The sequence below is a fragment of the Lithobates pipiens genome, unplaced genomic scaffold, assembly GCF_037356315.1.
Source record: "Lithobates pipiens isolate NorthernLeopardFrog02 unplaced genomic scaffold, aLitPip1_a1.2 Scaffold_17, whole genome shotgun sequence".
NCBI classification, from domain to species: Eukaryota; Metazoa; Chordata; class Amphibia; order Anura; family Ranidae; genus Lithobates; species Lithobates pipiens.
In genome coordinates, this window is record NW_027507755.1 from 9,199,894 (window position 1) to 9,218,284 (window position 18,391).

Consider the following 18,391-nt stretch of genomic DNA (forward strand, 5'->3'; position numbering starts at 1 on the left):
GAATGGAACCTGCGTTATGAAGCTCCATAACCTGGTCGCATGCTACAAGAGTGAAGGAGTTAACAAGTACATGCATGAGGTCTACACTATGTGCATGGTGGGACCCCATTCTGTCACTGGGAGTGAGGTGTCAGAGTTACACTGGACTGGTAGAGATGGCATGGGCTCAGCAATGGCCCCCCAAATTGCAACATACATCAGGCAACAAGTGTGTAGTGACATGGAACAGTAATTTTCAGAGAAACTTGGTCATTTTATTAACTGCACACGGCTCATCTCTAAGGCCCCTTTCACACTGAGGTGGTTTTCAGGCACTACAGCGCTAAAAATATCGGCTGCAGCGGCGCTTTGCGGGTGGTTTTAATTTTCTTTCAGCCACTAGCAAGGGTTAAAAAACTGCCCCGCTAGCGGCCGAATACCGCCGCTAAAACAACGGTAAAAATAGCGCCGCTTTACCACCAACACCCGCACCGCTCCAATGTGAGGGGCCTTAGTCAGAGAACTGCCTTAAAGTTAGATTCACACATGACCGCAGTCCCCGCCTGGTCCCGGGCATTGATGAGCGCGTGCACAGCGAAAGGTACCCCCACGCACAGGGTCAGTGGTCCCCACCCACAAATTTTAATAACAAAAAGCAGGAGATACAACTTGTAATGCACCCTAAGCAAAAATTAAGAAGATCTTTACCAAATGACATGCAATTGTGGGGGGGGGGGGGGGTGGGGGACTGTACTTTAAGTTTGTTTTAAGCCAACTACAGGCAACATTTCAGTTTCAGACACTGAAGTGTTAACCCCAGGCTATTCTTTAATACCACGTACACACGATCGGAATTTTGGACGGAAAAAGGTCTGATGGTTTTCCCAACGGAATTCCGATGGAATTTCGCGCAAGCTTGCGTACACACATTCACACAAAAGTTCTCTGAACTTTCGACCGTCAAGAACGCGGTGACGTACAACACTACAACGTGCCAAGAAAATGAAGTTCAATGCTTCCAAGCATGCGTAGGAATTTTGCGCATCGGAATTTGTACAGACGAACTGAACTTTTTCCAACCGAAAAATGGAGAACATGCTCTCAATCTTTTGCTGGCCAAAATTCCACCAGCAAAAGTCAGATGAAGCATACACACGATCGCATTTTCGACCAAAAGCTCTCATGAGTCTTTTGCTGGCCGAATTTCCGATCGTGTGTACGAGGCATTAGTAGGGTCTGTCAAACAGAAGATTACCTTTGAATAGGCCTAGGAAGTGTGCATGTAAACATCAACCTTTCCTTGCAGCACAAGTACAATAAGTCAATGTGGTTACCTCATCTTGGCTGCAAGGAGACATCTTCCCCCCCTTCCGAATCTGTTCTTTGTGCTTCGACTCCTTGTAGCTGGAACAAAGGGAAAAAAAAAAACAACATGTTTTCCAATGAAATACAACGAGCAGGTACAGGCATCAAATTTAATTGCTTCTCATCCAGCAGAGTTTTGTCAGCAAGCAGACTTTTAATCTAATTAAATTGTGAACTAAGTGGATAGAGTAGAAATAGCTCATTATACCTCTAGATCTTCCAAGACACTGAAGATTTTATTAGAGATAAATAAAGTGGACCTGTTGCTGGAAGACATGAATGCAGTTAAAAAGAAGGAATCAGTTAGACACTTTTTTTTTTTTAAACAATTAAAGCTTTATTTAGTGTTCATATAAAACAAGCTTGGAAATTCGTTCTGACAAAAAGGTAAATTATGTACTCAATCTCTCACAAATGACCCCTGGTGTATGACAAGGTTTGTAGGCCCAGGATGTAGATGGCACCTTGACTTCTGCCAAAGTTCAAATGAATTCTGCCCCTCCCAGTGCCAAGCCAGACAGAACGTATCCCCCCCCCCCCCCCCCCATTCTCCACTTGTTCCTCACTGAGCTGTGCCATTCTCTAATCACACAACTTGCATATTGAACACTGTCCGTATCCTCTCCATAGACATTGCACACACAGCTCAGACACTATCTTGAGGTTCAGCCGTTTCAGCCAAAGCAGCAAGATGTGTCTGATACACTGTTACCAAAAGTATTGGGACACCTGCCTTTACATGCAAATGAACTTTAACGTCATCCCAATCTTAGTCCGTAGGGTTCAATATTGAGTTGGTCCACCCTTTGCAGCTATAACAGCTTCAACTCTTCTGGGAAGGTGGTCCACAAGGTTTAGGAGTGTGTCTATGGGAATATAGATCATTCTTCCTGAAGCGCATTTGGAAAGTCAGGCACTGATATTGGAAGAGAAGGCCTGGCTCACAGTCTCCACTCTAATTCATCCCAAAGGTGTTCTATCAGGTTGAGGTCAGGACTCTGTGCAGGCCAGCCAAGTTCCTCCACCCCAAACTCATTCATCCATGTCATTATAGACCTTGCTTTGTGCATTGGTCCAAATCATTTGGTGGAGGGGGGATTATGGTGTGGGGTTGTTTTTCAGGGGTTGGGCTTGGCCCCTTAGTTCCAGTGAAGGGAACTCTTACGGAGTCAGTATACCAAAACATGTTGGACAATTTCATGCTCCGAAGCAAGGTCCATAAAAAGACATGAATGAGCGAGTTTGGGGTGAACGAACTTGACTGGCCTGCACAGTCCAGGCCTCAACCCAGTAAAACACCTTTGGGATGAATTAGAGCAGAGACTGCAAGCCGGGCCTTCTTGTCCATATCAGGGCCTGACCTCACAAATGTGTTTCTGGAAGAATGGTCAAACATTTCCATAGACACACTACTAAACATTGTGGACAACCTTCTCAGAAGAGTTGATGCTGCAAAGGGTGGACCAACTCAATACTGAACCCTATGGTCGAAGGCTGGGATGCCATAAAAGTTCATGTGTGTGTAAAGGCAGAAGCCCCAATACTTTTGGTACTATAGTGTGTATGTTTATTAAACCCATAGTGCCCATCCTCATCTCTTGTACATTAACCCCCAAATCAACCCATATGCATTAACCCCCAAGAACCCAGTCCAAGCATTATTTCCTCAGTGCTCAGTTTCCTACACTTGTATATTAAAGTGGATGTAAACCCAATTAATTAAATTTGAGCTGGGCACATATTTCTGTAGAGTTTTCTTTATCTCTCTCCAAAGAACTATTTTTCATAGCGGTCTCTTCCTCCGTAGATCTATTATCAGCCTGATAACTTCTCACACTTTCTCCGAGGCGGGAGACAGACGTGTGTGTCAGGGGAGGTTGCTAGCATTAGCGCACAGTTTGCCACCTAAGAGCAGACCTCTGCACATTCCTTTCTTCATCTGCCTATGAGGAGAGGGGGGTGTGTGCCTTTCTTCCAATCAGCTGTCTTGGCTGTATGCCCAGGCTTCTCTGCAGTGTTAACCAGGAAGAGAAAATCCCCTAAAGGGATGTGCACTTTCTAAACAATATATAAAGATGAAGACAGCAGATATACATGTAAAACATATGTAGGGAGATTGGTTTCATCCCTGTGTATCATCTGAGGCCATTCACTTCACTAAGTATATGCGAGGGTTTACATCCACTTTAACCCTCAGTGGCCAGTTGCCAACATGTGTTAACCCAGTGCCGTTTCTCTGCCTAGGCCGACAAGGCCCAGGCCTAGGGTGGCAAAAAGCCACCCGCCACACGAAAAAAGCCCCCCCAGACCTGTCTTATCCCGGCCCCGCCTCCTGGACAAATTCTGCCCCCAGCATCGGCGGCCGATTTGCTATTGCATGGCACTTGTAAATATTATGGCTGTGTGCTTGGCTGAGGGGGTGGAGCGGCTGGCCCGACCAGACAATTTTTTAGGATTTTTCATGAATTTGATATCTATAATATAAGTAGAATATATGTATGGGTCACCGTAGCACTAGCACTTTACACATACATTTTTGATAGCACTGTTACATCAAATGCACATATATTTGTATGCACAGAGTTGCACATGCACTGGGTTTTAGCGCCATAGCCCATTTTTTTATTTTCTAAAATCCAATTACTATCTGGGTTTTGTTCCCCAACATGTGTAAAAACTGAGGGCACATGCATAAACCGCTTATACTCAGTATAACTCAGTATATGTGCAAAAATCCCTCACATTTATTGCATGCACCATGCCAAATATTTCCATTGCCCCTGGTTCCTATAATCATCTGAGCTCCACTGCTCTTTTCCTGCTTAAACATTCCCTGGCAATCAATTCTCATCTCGCACTTCCCCAGTACCACCTCCATCGTTCCTGGACAGCATAACAGTCCTTTCTAATGATATGCTTGAATTTTGGTGTCTTTTTTCACCTCATTATCCCCAATTCCACTAACACGCATCCTGTTTAAATTTCGGTGTCTGTTGCCAATTATGGAAAGATCAGGATCAGCAACCACCATTTTGAGTCAAAAAGTTTAAATTGTACTGTCCACTTCCATACCCTCTGCAAAAGTCCCTCAAAGTACACCCTTCTACATTCCTCTCCTGCACATACTGTGTTCTACCATGCCCGCCGCAATGCTCTCCTCTACAACCCCTCAGTGTCCAGTCCCCAGTCAGCGTATTGTTTCCATCGTATATGCAATGACCATAATTTAATGAGATTTTGGTGCCAATTATGATTAGATCATTAATTATTTGTAAGTGAAAAAGTTAACAGTACTGCTCAGCATCATACCATCCGCACTGCTCTTGATGCACAGATTGCCCCCTCATCATACACTCTGCACTCCTACACTGCATATGCTACCTGCCATCATACCCTATGCATTCTTCAGGCAATAACATTTCTTATTAATTCTGCAGTCCCCCTCCTGCTGTTATATACCCCCCACGCCTCTATTACACAAACCTCCCTCTTTCATATCCTCCATATGCATTTCTTGCACAGCCCCTCAGCATTCAGTCCCCAGCAGGTACATGAACACCTCAGCACTTAGTCTTCAGTAAAAAATTAAAATCCCTGCTAGCTCCTCACTCCTGAACTTACTGCCTTCTGTTATACCCTCTGGACCCCTCTCCTAAACATTACTATTAAATATTCCCCGAGTCCCTTCCTACATCCGCCCACACTCCTCTCTTGCACACATCACCCCCCCCCTCCCCCCACCACATACCCGCCAAAAATCTTATCTTGCAAATACCCCCCCCCCCCTTATACCTTCCCCACATCCCTCCTGCACATACTACCCCAAAGTCATGCCCTCTGCACTCCTCTCCTGCACATACTGCCCACTAAGACACTTCTTTAGCATGGTTTGCAACATTCCCAACCTTACCCATTCTAGAACGGGTACTGTTCCTAGGCTATTATACCATAGTATTATTAAAGCCATCTCATTGCATATTAAAATGTTGACCACCACCTATACCATTTGGTAACTTTATTGGTACACAAAGCTACAATGGTAGAAAGTGCTTGTATCGTAAGCGATTGGATCAACTTGGGTACAACCAGCATGTTGGATTTCTAGCATGCAATTATTGCTAGCAGCTATAGCTGCTACCAATAATCTTTGTGTTCTCCTGGCAGGACGGCTCCACAACAGAGATTCTCATCAACACTTACTGTGTTGTTGGGGGAAATCTAGTGATTTTCTTTCCTACAACCTATGGTTGCAAGAAAGAAAAATCACATAAAAGCTACGACCGGCCTAAGTAGTACTGATGTTAGTTAAAGAACCTGGGTGGGGTGGTCCTGCCCAATCTCATGCACACAAAAGCCTCGTCCTTCCGGCCTTTAGCTAGCACCAAAGATAAGCCTATAATTCTATCCACTTTGACCAAACAATATCTTCTATATTGCTATAGTTGTCCTTTAAATGAAACAGAGGAAAGCATCCATCAAAAATGTAAACGTAACATTTTCAGAACCAAACTGCAGACACTTTGCTAAAATGTACATTTGTTAATCCTCCGCTAGAGTTTTGCAGTTTTGGGACGCTCAGGATATCAAAACTACACCAAACAGAAAGCCTCAATTTCAGCTAACCCCCCATCCACTTTGGAACTTAGCAACTAAGCCCCCTACTAATAGTACACGTAAAGGTGCTCAGATTGGACCGCTGAATGACATGTGTATGACTTATGCCGCGTACACACGATCGGACTTGCCGGACTTGGTCCAGCGGACATTCCGACGGGCTTTGTAGCTGAGGTCCTCCGGACTTTCAAACTAACCGACTTGGCCACACGCGATCACTCCAAAAGTCCGACGGATTCAAATGTGATGACGTAGAATAAGGAAGTTCATAGCCAGTAGCCAATAGCTGCCCTAGCGTCGGTTTTAGTCCATCTAACTAGTATACAGACGAACCGATTGTCCGCTAAAAGCCGAGTTTGGTGGACAAATTTGAAGCCAGTCTTATTTCTAGGTCCGCTGGACTTTTGGGAAGAAAAATTCAGCTGGAGCCCACACACGATCGAATTGTCCGACAGACTCTGGTCCGCTGGAAAGTCCGATCGTGTGTACGCAGCATAAGTTCTATGCCAGAAGTCAAGGCCCTACATTTAGCATCGAGGCCCCGTATTTAAAGTCTGGTCCCAAAGACATCTGGCTGAGGACTACCCAATGTACATGAACTCAAGCCAAGGTCCTGCAGTTTGACAACACTGCTAGTTTTTAGTTTGAAATTCAGCTAAGCCCACTTTTCCGCGATCTCTGAGACATTTTCAGACTGTCTGATATTGTAAAGAAATGCTTATTCAACCACGCTGTTAGTTATATTATCTAACCTCACAGGTCAGGACCAAAGTCTCCGACTCTACCGGGAATGGTCTGCACAACTGATTTATTAAGCAACGTGCAGTACACCATAGCAACCATTCATCAATTACAGATCATTGTACTGACAACTAATTAAAGAAGCAGTCCGATTTGTCATCTGGGTCGCTGCACCCTACTCTTCACCTTATTAAAAAAGCCCAGCTAAAAGAATAAGCAGTATCTGCATTCCCCATAATGATCAAATGTTTAATTATCTCCAGATAAACTGCTTATGTTCACAAGGGCAAAACGAAACAGCTAATTTGCGCACATCTTAATTTTTTATTGGCAAAGTAACCCCAAAGAATGTTGAAAGTTTGTCTTCTCAATGTTTGAAGTACAACAAATCCAAAAGCAGGATTGCATGTTGCATTGCCTTGATTGATCTAAACCAGTGGTCTCTCTAAACTGCGACCTTTGGGCCAGATGTGGCCCTTTGTCCTCATTTGGCACGATTCCTCCCACTACTACGAGACATTTATTACACTGGATCCCAAGATTGGGACAGAATTCCTGCCATTGACACAAAGGATGGTGCACTTTCTCATTGATACAAATGATAGGGCACTATTCCTCCAACTAATACCAATGACAAGGCACTATTCTTCTCACTGATACCAATGATGGGTCACGATTCCACCAACTAATACCAATGATGAGGCATCATTCATCCTACTAACAACAATGATAGGGCCCTATTCCTCCAACTGATGCCAATGATGGGGCACCATTTAATCTTCTTATAGACCACAGGCACTATATAATTATTTAACTTCTACTGCTCATCAAGCTTAAGGCATTGTTTACTTCCACTAAAGTTGTGACATTTTCTACACCCACTGGCCACAATTCAGACCCCCTGAAATCTGAAGGACAGTAAACTGGCCCTTTGTTTATATTTGTGATCTCCAAAATTTCTAAACTAATCAAGGTTGAAAACTGATTTGTTAGTAGGTGTGTTATAGCACCTCATCATTACACTTCGTAGTACTTCACTGAAGCTGCTATGCAAGCCTACCCTAACTATAGCCCATCTCCCTCTCTTCTATAACCTAATCAACATGTGATAATGAGCAGTAGACTGCTTTAGATACCTTCTACTGCCCTGAGACCACATATTTCTTTCATAACCCATTTCCTTTTTAAGTTTCAAATGAATGCCATGTTCACTTTAAGTCAGATTTCATCAAATAGTTTTTGAAAAACGATTATATAAGCCATACCTGAATGTATTGCCCTGCGAGTTCTGATATGGAGCCACATCTAGGTGCATCGGGCTTTGATCGAACTCCGCTGCTCTCCAAAGGTTGTCATGTGCCCGAAGTTCAGTTTTAGCTTCAGAGAGTTGAATTTCGATTTTCTGGAGTGGCAAACAATACAGAAGAGAGTGACTAACTTGTACATCTGGTAAACCATCACTTTCAAGACTACCGATTCAGCCAATAGTGGTCACAATCAGCTGGATTTGTTCTACAATGCTGAAAACATTTATTTTTAACCAACCGAGTTCCAAATTGAGAACATACCCCAGCATGTATAGCCCCATGGGCAAAGCCATCACCTTCAAGTCTAACGCCAGCTTTTCTATCACTTTAACCACTTCAGCCCCGGAAGGATTTACCCCCTTCCTGACCAGAGCACTTTTTGTGATTCGGCACTGTGTCAATTGAACTGACAATTGCATGGTCATGCGACGTTGCACCCAAAGAAAAATTGGCACCTTTTTTTCCCCACGACTAGAGATTTCTTTTGGTGGTATTTGATCACCTCTGCGGTTTTTATTTTTTGCGCTATATACAAAAAAGGAAGCCTTTTATTTTATTTTATCAATGAATACAGGGCTTTCTCTGGCTGGCTGAAGTGGAGATTGTGATGTTGTCCACATGCCTCTCTATCTTGGCCAATCAGAGAGCCTTGTATTAAAAAATTTATAAAAATATAAGGCTTCCTATGAATGGCTGGGCAATGCACGACCCGCTTTGATTTTGTCCTGGGAGTGGGGCGAACGTCCCTGTCCCGCTGCTGGAACACAGCACAGCATACTGTAGGCAGCTTGTGCTACAAACATACAACACAATTTATACAGTGCCGACAGCAGCCACATATATTAATGAGTAAAGGAAATTGTTTGGACCCGCTTGGCATAAACTAGCCATTTAAAGTGATGCTCACAAAGAGAAGGGGAATCTACTCTCTCTGTAGCGGGGGATGCAGGCAGAAGACTCCCAGAAGGATACTCGCAGGAGGCTTGAAAGACAGTGCAGTTCATACTTGCCGCCCACCATTTACATATTAACAATCCTCCACTGCAGGTTTTAGATTTATATTTTTAGGGAGAACAACAGAAGAAATGGAGAATATATATATTCTGGTGTCTAGTTTAGGGGGATCAATCTGTGCCTGCTGTACCATGTACTCCTAGGGAAAATAATCCTGTTCTCTTTGTATGAAATCCCTGGTGTTCCCGCCAGTCCCTCTGCTTTTCTATCAAAAACTTACCGCACTGGGCATGAGAGCACACCATGTTTTTTTTTTTTTTTTTATCAAATAACTTTTTATTGTTTCCAACAATGCATTACACTTCATGCTGTATTGCGTAACATTAGCTCAACAAGGAAGAAAATGAGCAATCGTTAGGGGCCTCCCGCCCGTTGACCCACCACAGGGAGCTTTCTGGAACAGGTACAGACCAGGCCAAAGAGACTCCTCCGCGATCAACCGGGCCAGCACTGGATATAGATATATAGTGCCACCCATCATAGTGTCCAGTGAGGTAGCCCAATAGCTAGGTACAGATATCTACAAATGTTACTAACTGCTCACTCCAGTAGTTTTCAAAGCAACTTTCTAAAGGAACGATAAGGCACATGGAAACAAGAGCAAAGGAGATTAGAGAATCAAGAAGATAAAGGAAAGAGATACTAAGCGATAAAGAAAAGAAAGGGGAGAGCAAAGGCGAGAGAATAGGAGATAGAAGGGATAAGAGAAGGGAGAGAGAACTTTAAGAAATAGAAGAGGGGTGAGGGGTGGGAGGGAGAGTGGGGGAATGAAGGGGGAGGGAAGAGGGGGGTCATCATCGTGTGTGGTCCCCACGCCAGATCACATCCGGTCCTCCCGAAGATTCCATGGGCTCCAGACCACATCATGAGCCTCAATCCATGGTTGGTTTTTTAGCTGTGCTGAGAACTCAGCCTGTTCTCCAATGAGCAGACTTATGCCAACACACCCCCTCTGCTGCACAGCCATTCACTGGGAAGATCGGTGTACTGCTGTTTCTCCCTCCTCCCCCAGCTCTCCAAGATCACTTATTCAAAATGGGGGGGGGGGGGGGGATTATATACATACACACACACACCTCACATTTTTGTAAAACATTTTATTATATCTTTTCATGTGACAACACTGAAGAAATAGCCCTTTACTACAACGTAAAGTAATGAGTGTACAGCTTGTATAACAGTGTAAATTTGCTGTCCCCTCCAAATAACTCAACACACAGCCATTAAGGTCTAAACCGCTGGCAACAAAAAGGAGTACACCCCTAAGTGAAAATGTCCAAATTGGACCCAATTAGCCATTTTCACCCCCCCCGTGTCATGTGACTGGTTAGTGTCATGTGTGAATGGGGAGCAGGTGTGTTAAATTTGGTGTCATCACTCTCACTCTCTTACGGGTCACTGGAAGTTCAACATGGTACTTCATGGCAAAGAACTTTTTGAGGTTCTGAAAAATAGAATTGTTTCTCTACATAAAGATGGCCTAGGCTATAAGAAGATTGCCAAGACCCTGAAACTGAGCTGCAGCATGGTGGCCAAGACCATACAGGACAGGTTCCACTAAGAACAGGCCTCGCCATGGTCGACCAAAGAAATTGTGTGCATGTGCTCAGCGTGATATCTAGAGGTTGTCTTTGGGAAATAGACATACGAGTGCTGCCAGCATTGCTGCAGAGGTTGAAGGGGTGGTGGTCAGCCTGTCATTGCTCAAACCATATGCCACACACTGCATCAAATTGGTCTGCAAGGCTGATGTCCCAGAAGGAAGCCTCTTCTAAAGATGATGCACAAGAAAGCCTGCAAACAGTTTGCTGAAGACAAGCAGACTACGGACATGGATTACTGTCCTGTGGTCTGATGAGACCAAGATAAACTTATTTATCTGGTGTCAAGAGAGTGTGGGGGCAACCAGCTGAGGAGTACAAAGACAAGTGTGTCTTGCCTACAGTCAAGCATGGTGGTAGAAGTGTAATGGTCTGGGGCTGCATGAGTGCTGCTGGCACTGGGGAGATACAGTCCACTGAGGGAACCATGAATGCCAAATTGTACTGTGACATACTGAAGCAAAGCATGACCCCCCTCCCTTCGGAGACTGGGCCCAGGGCAGTATTCTAACATAAGGACCCCAAACACACCTCCAAGATGACCACTGCCTTGCTAAAGAAGCTGAGGGCAAAGGTGATGAACTGGCCAAGTATGTCTCCAGACCTAAACCCTATTGAGCATCTGTGGGGCATCCTCAAATGGAAGGTGGAGGAGCACAAGGTCTCCAACATCCACCAGCTCTGTGATGTCATCATGGAGGAGGGGGAAGAGGACTCCAGTGGTAACCTGTAAAGCTCTGGTGAACTCCATGCCCAAGAGGGTTAAGGTAGTGCTGGAAAATAATGGTGGCCACACAAAATATTGACACTTTGGGCCCAATTTGGTCTACTCACTTTTGTTGCCAGTGGTTTAGACATTAATGACTGTATGTTGAGTTATTTTGAGGGGACAGCAAATTTACACGGTTATACAAGCTGTACACTCACTACTTTACATTGTAGTAAAGTGTCATTTCTTCAGTGTTGTCACATGAAAAGATAGAATAAAATATTTACAAAAATGTGAGGGGTGTACTTACTTTTGTGAGATACTATGTACACACAAATATTTTGCTATTCATTTCTATTTTAAACTGAATGGTTTGTTTTTTCCCCCCAAGGTTTGGGTTTACTTAAACGGTACTTTAATGGAGTAAAAGGAGCAAATCTTTCCCCCATCTCTCCTGACGAAACATCAAGTATTATATGGCTGGCTTTATAGTGACACTGCTGTAAATTTACTTTATGACCCCCTTCATCGGACCCTACATACGATCCATTATGACTTGATTGGATGTATTGCTGACAGACGCTGTGCTCCATCACTGCATTACCTGGCAGCGCATCTGATAATTCCTCAGTTCCTGCAAGAGCTGCCGATTTTCCTCTTTCAGCAAGTTCCTGCTTAATGTGATTTCTTTTACAGCAGACTTGAGGTTTTCAATGATGACCCCGTCACTTCTGATCTTCTCCTGCGAGGCATCAAGCTGGCACCTCAATCTTCGGATTTCACTTTGGTTATTGGTAATGAGCTCATCCTGCAGCTGTGTCCTGCTCGAGAGCTGCTCCTGATAGCTCTGCGACTGCTTCTGCACCGCCAGGAGAAAAAAAACAAAAAAAAAAAAAAACTAAGATCACAATTAATTACACACTGAATTCCTTATTGTGGGCACAATAACGAGACTCTGAGCACCAATTAGACAAATGAAACAGCAAACACCCACTGCTTCTGCTCAGCCAGCTGGAATAATTACTGGAAAAGGTTCTGCAGATGAGGGGAGATGAGACACAGAAGGTCGGTACAAAAGTTTACCAAAGTGTACATATCTGGAGCAAAACATTCTACTTTCTTGTTAAAAAACAGACAATCCCAAAATTCTTTTAAGCCGACTCTGTTCCCCTTCACGTAGCTTGGCACCACACACCTGGCTGCTCTGTAAGGCTAAGTTTACACTTGCAGTTGGGGGGGGGGTGATAAAAACAGGTGGTTGAGTTGCGTTTTTAACTGCCCCCGACCATTTACCCCTTCCCCTTCTTAAGCTGTAAAGGCAACCAAAAAGGGTTAAAGTTTACACCCAGGATCCTTTGCTTGGCAATGCAGCAAGAATTATTACCCTCCGTCACACCTGGCTGGCAGCACATTCAAGTGAATCATGGTTACGCCACAACTGCTCTGCAGTATCATGCAATGCAAGCAGTTGCAGTGCAGACTTGCAGGCTCTTGGGGGTTGAAACAGGCAGTGGAGAGCGATGTAATGCCTCCCAGGCTCCTGCCCTTTGAAAAGTAATGCACCAAAGATAAGACAATGATCATGCAAAAGGAGGCCTAAGGGCTCAGGCATGTGGCCAGAAAAACACTTTTTTAATCAGTTTCAGAACGCAGATGTATTGCGTTCTATGGGCCAACGCACACATCTGCGTAAAGATTAGCCCAGGTAGCAAGCAATTGAGCTGAAAGTTTGAAAATAACTTGCTAAGATATTGCCAGACTTCACAAGTTTGTTACACAATTGCAGCAAGTCTGCATTGCATGACTCCAGATCAACTTTCTTTGCAAACATTCTGAAAGTCTGCTGCTAGTTCTGGTTCAGTTATTTTGTGCAATAGTCATCCCACCACAGGGGGCACTGTGGCTGAATTTGCATGCTGTAAACTTGCAGAGCTCTTGCTGTAGAATCACCAGTGCCACTTTGCTTTTGCTAGAGAGAGTGGCCTTGAAAATTTGCTACAATTTGGAAAATTGCCAACTAGAACTTGTGCTCCAAGTGCTCTTCAAGTGTATAACTTGCCAATGAAAATGCACAGCAAGTTAACAGACTTACAATTCAACAGTGCCATAAATTTGTGGCAAGTTATCCTTGCTATCTGGGAGTCAACTAGTGCTGCATTCAGATCTTTTAAAAATTAAATATAAAATTCTGCATTTAAGATTTTGTGTATGGACTGTAAGAAGCAAGAAGCATCTGTGTCCTAGCAACAGAGGATGCTAGGCAGCAATAGCTGCCTGTGTCCTACCAACTGAGGAAGCGATGTGACAATAGCCACCTGCGCCCTAGAAACAGACTGCAAGGCTGCAATGGATGCTTGCCTTCTAGCAACAAAGGACAATAGGCAGCAGTGGCCATCTGCATCCTAACAAGCGATGGGCTGCATTAATGCTGTACGCATGTACACATTTCTTGACTTTTGCATGCGTACAGGACAATTTACTCCTGAGTAAATTGTCATATGGCTATTTACCCTTCATAGATTAAGTCTAAAGTGAACTTCCACTAACTATAAGTAAAGCACTTTATCGTTGCCTTTTCTAATGGGACAGGAAAATGAAGGATAATCTCCCCAGTGGGTGTTTGGCTGGAGTTCCTCTTTATTTCACATGTCGGAAATCTACTGCAATCAGAGTTATGCTGTTTTCCTGACATTAAAAGGGTTGTAAAGGTTAGTTTTTTATTTTGTAAATAGGTTCCTTTAAGCTAGTGCATTGTTGGTTCACTTACCTTTTCCTTCAATTTCCCTTCTAAACGTTTTTTTTCTTTGTCTGAATTTCTCACTTCCCGTTTCTCCTCAGTAAACTTCACACCATCACCTGAGCGGTGTTTAGTCAGCCAGAACAGCTTACTGAGGAGGAACAGGAAGTGAGAAATTCAGACAAAAAAAAAAAAAAAAAAAAAACACACCACACCACATCACACATTTAGAAGGGAAATCGAAGGAAAACGTAAGTGAACCAACAATGCACTAGCTTAACCGCTTCGCGCCCGCCCTATAGCCGAAAGACGGCTACAGAGCGGACGCTAACTGCCGGGAGGCCGTCCCTGGATGTCCTCCTGTTTACTTCCCCTCTGCGCGCCGCCGCGCATCGGGGAAGTTCTGTGCTGGCCATGTCCCTCGGACACAGCCAGTCACAGATCGCTGTAAACGGCCAATCACAGCGGCCGTTTACAGCGCAATCGGCGTGTCCAATGAGAGATGATCTCTCAGCTCCGCTCTCCCTCCTCACACAGACAGCGTGTGAGAGGGGAGAGATGAACGGCTGCCCCAGTGCCACCTGTTGTCAGTGCCACCTGTCGTCAGTGACACGTACAAGTGCATCCGTCATCAGTGCCATCTATCATCAGTGTTACGTATTAGTGCCATCTGTCATCAGTGTCACGTGTCATTGTCCTGGTGCTCCAGGGCCTTCAAAAGTGTAATAGGTAGTCAACAAGTTAGATGTGTAATTTATGCTCCTAGAACATGTGATGGCGCTCCCTGCATGTTGGGTCTCTCTATGTGGCCAGGCTGTGAAAAAGTCCCACACATGTGGTATTGTAATACTCAGGAGGAGTAGCAGAATTTTTTTGGGGGTGTCATTTGTGGTATACACACGCCATGTGAGAGAAATAACCTATTACAATGACAATTTTGTGGTAAAAAAATAAATAAAAATAAGAATAAAGAATCTTAATTTTGCAAAGAATTGTGGGAAAAAAATGACATAAAAAAGCTCACCATGCCTCTTACTAAATACTTTGGAATGTCTACTTTCCCAAAAGGGGTCATTTGGGGGGTATTTGTACTTTCCTGACTTGTTTGGGTCGCAAGAAGTGAGATAGGCCACCAGTACATCAGATGTGATCAATTTTGTGCGATTCGCACCACAGCTTGTAGACTCTCTAACTTTCACAAAGACCAAATAATATCCACTAATTTGGGTTATTTTTACCAAAGATATGTAGCAGTATAAATTGTGGCCAAAATTTATGAAGAAAAATTAATTTGCATAATTTTGTCACAGAAACAAAGAAATATGCGTTTTTTTTAAATTGTATGTTTGTAGCATCAGCTGCCTACAGTATGCGGTGCCGTGTTCCAGCAGCGGGACAGGGACATTCGCCCCACTCCCAGGACAAAATCGAAGCGGGTCGTGCATTGCCCAGCCATTCATAGGAAGCCTTATATATTTAGAAATTTAACACAAGGCTCTCTCTGGCCAAGGTGGAGAGGCGGACGGACAACATCACAATCTCCACTTCAGCCAGCCAAAGCCCTGTATTCATTGATAAAATAAAAGGCTTCTTTTTTCATTTATAGCACAAAAAATAAAACCCCAGAGGTGTTCAAATACCACCAAAAGAAAGCTCTATTTGTGGGGGGGATTCATTTGGGTACAGTGTTGCATTACTGAGTAATTGTCATTCAAAGTGTGAGAGCACCGAAAGCTGAAAATTGGTCTGGGCAGGAAGGGTGTTTAAGTGCCCAGTAGGCAAGTGGTTAAAGGAACCTATTTAGAAAATAAAAAACAAACCTTTACAGCCCCTTTAATTGAAGGGCAGAACTGCTGCCTCTTGTTTCAATATTCTCGGTTTTACGTCTTCTACACAGTTTCCTGCCATCGAATAGGATTGCAGAAAGCTCAGAGATAAATGTGACCAGTTAAAAATTCATCCATCCAAGTAAATTGTCTGTCTCCCCTACCCTTCTCCTTCACATCTTTATATTTATTACTACAGCACAGGTGCTCTTCAAATGTTAACCACCTCCTCTTTAATGGAGGGTACCTTAATGACCTCTCTAAAAAGACAAATGAAAACAATTTCCACTAAGTGCTAATGCTCATGTATCTCCATGTCCACAAATCTCATTTTATACTGGCTATCATCCAAGCAAAGCCAAAAATAAAATATAGCATCAAATAAATCCAATTTCATTTGTTTCATGACAGAATTGAAAAGGTGTCAGTTAGCCTGTAATGCAATGCCCGTAATATTGTTTAACCACTTCAGGCAAACACACCGAGATCCCACGATTACATCCCAGACCCTCTTGTAGCTACAGTATATTCAGGAGAAGTTGCAAACCAATTCTGTGACTGAAAAAAAGACCATTACAGCACTATTTTATAATGGTTTGTAAACAAATGCAGTTGAAGGACCACTATTTGTGTATACTATATGGTTGAGCATTTGTGGACACCAGTACATTACACCTCGTTGGACATCCAATTCCAAAACCATGGGAATCAAAATGGACGTCCCCCGCCCCGTTTGGGTTTCAAAATAACCTACACTTTTCTAGGAAGACTTTTCATAAGATTTTGAAGTGTGCCAGTGGAAATGTGTGCCCATGCAGCCAAAAGAACATTTGTGGTTAGGTACTGAAGATGGATGAGAAGACCTGGCCTGCAAAAGATGTTCCATAGGGTTGGTTTCAGGCCTCTGTGCAGGCCACTCCACTCCAAGCTCAACAAACCATGTCCCTATGGAGCTGGCTTTATACACAGGGGAGGGGGGGGGGGCAATCATGCTGGAACAGAAATAGGACCTTCCCTAAACTTGTGCCACAAGGTTAAGCGCACACACACACACACACACGTAGAGTTCATTATGAGTGGCACCCCTTATACCTCTCCAGCTTACCCCAGTTACTGCACAGTGTGGCAACACACTATTGTGCACGGTGCTGTGCTGCCATAAATGCTATACTCTATATGGTATCTCGTCAGTGGTGGTGCACATGAGGTTTTTACACACCACAGCGACCCAGGCTGGAGTAAATGGGTCCTAAAGTGTATAAAAACAATCTATTTTTCAGTATATTTGGCATCATCCCTCAATATATCAGGTTTTCATAAGCCAACAGTTTTTTATGAATTGGTTGCAAAGTTGCTTAGCTGGCAATCCGCCTGAAACAGGAAGTGCTGTTATTGACTGGGAGGATGCTTAACCGTTGGCTTCAAAAGTGTTGAGAGTTTTCCTTTAGTTAGCTTTTGGGCTTCTTTTCAGGTCTAGTAGATTGACAGCCCAATGGCCAAATCAAGGAGCGCCTACAACGTCTGACAATGCTGCTGCTAATTAATGGTGGTAAGTCAGTGTCTTAGCACTGCCAATCTGCACATTGGAGACACAAAATGGTTAAAGCCCAACGCTGGCGGGTGCATAGATGGGACTAGTAAGTTTCATGCATGTCTGCTTTATCCCTTTTGTTAGTTCTTAGTTTAAGTTAATGCAGTGTGTGTGTGTGTGTGTGTGTGTGTGTGTGTGTGATGTTCCCTCCTTCCTCCTCTTAGCCATTTCTGAATTATTTTATAATCTTTGTAACTTTTGATTACTCCCACCTCTGGTTAAATAAATTACACTGGTATAACTAACTATGTCGCAAGCCCCCGGCCCATTCCGTATTGGGGGCAGAGAGGGCCTGTCATTTCTGCACAAAAAGATGGCCACCATATGTGCAGACATGCAAACACGTCTCAGCTCCAAAAGGGGAATAGCATACTTTGGGATCATGGCCTTGGGTGCCAGAATACTTTCTTCCATCACTGTGAGCATCTACTGTACCTAAAAGAATAATAATGAAGCATCCCATAAAAACAGGACCAGATGCACAAACTGCAGTGATTTATGAATGAGGTGCTCCAGTTACTTATTCTTTATATGTTTATTTGGAAATTACCATGGACTAAATCTCCTGAAGATTGACAATTAGACATACCTCCCAACTTTTGAACTTGAGAATGAGGGACATTTCAGGGAAACTGTGACCTGCAAAAAGTGGGTGTGGCCAAACATGGTCATGGGAGGGGCTTAAGGGCAGTGGTTAAACAAAACCTGGGCTTCCTTGTACCTATAAAATATGCTTTGATTGCAGTGCTACAAGCTGGAATCTCAGGGATACATATAAACCTCAAAAGGATCACATGGAAGGCAGGAAGGAGGATCATTATGGCACATGGAAGGAAGAGAGAGGGGAGAGTTCACTCACCTGAGGCTGGCCGGTCTTAGGAATCTCAGGCAATGAAATCATCTGCAA

At 43.8% G+C, this 18,391-nt stretch overlaps 1 protein-coding gene across 1 annotated transcript in view; it reads right to left on the reverse strand.

Annotated features, from left to right (window-relative positions):
- DEUP1 (deuterosome assembly protein 1) overlaps positions 1-18,391 on the reverse strand; it is a 94,508-nt gene that overhangs the window by 45,495 nt on the left and 30,622 nt on the right. The window contains exons 7-9 of the mRNA XM_077484989.1: positions 11,935-12,189; positions 7,965-8,101; positions 1,314-1,383 (exon numbers count right to left, since the gene is read on the reverse strand). Of these exons, the coding sequence (XP_077341115.1) occupies positions 1,314-1,383; positions 7,965-8,101; positions 11,935-12,189 (462 nt within the window). The remainder of the gene's footprint in view (positions 1-1,313; positions 1,384-7,964; positions 8,102-11,934; positions 12,190-18,391) is intronic.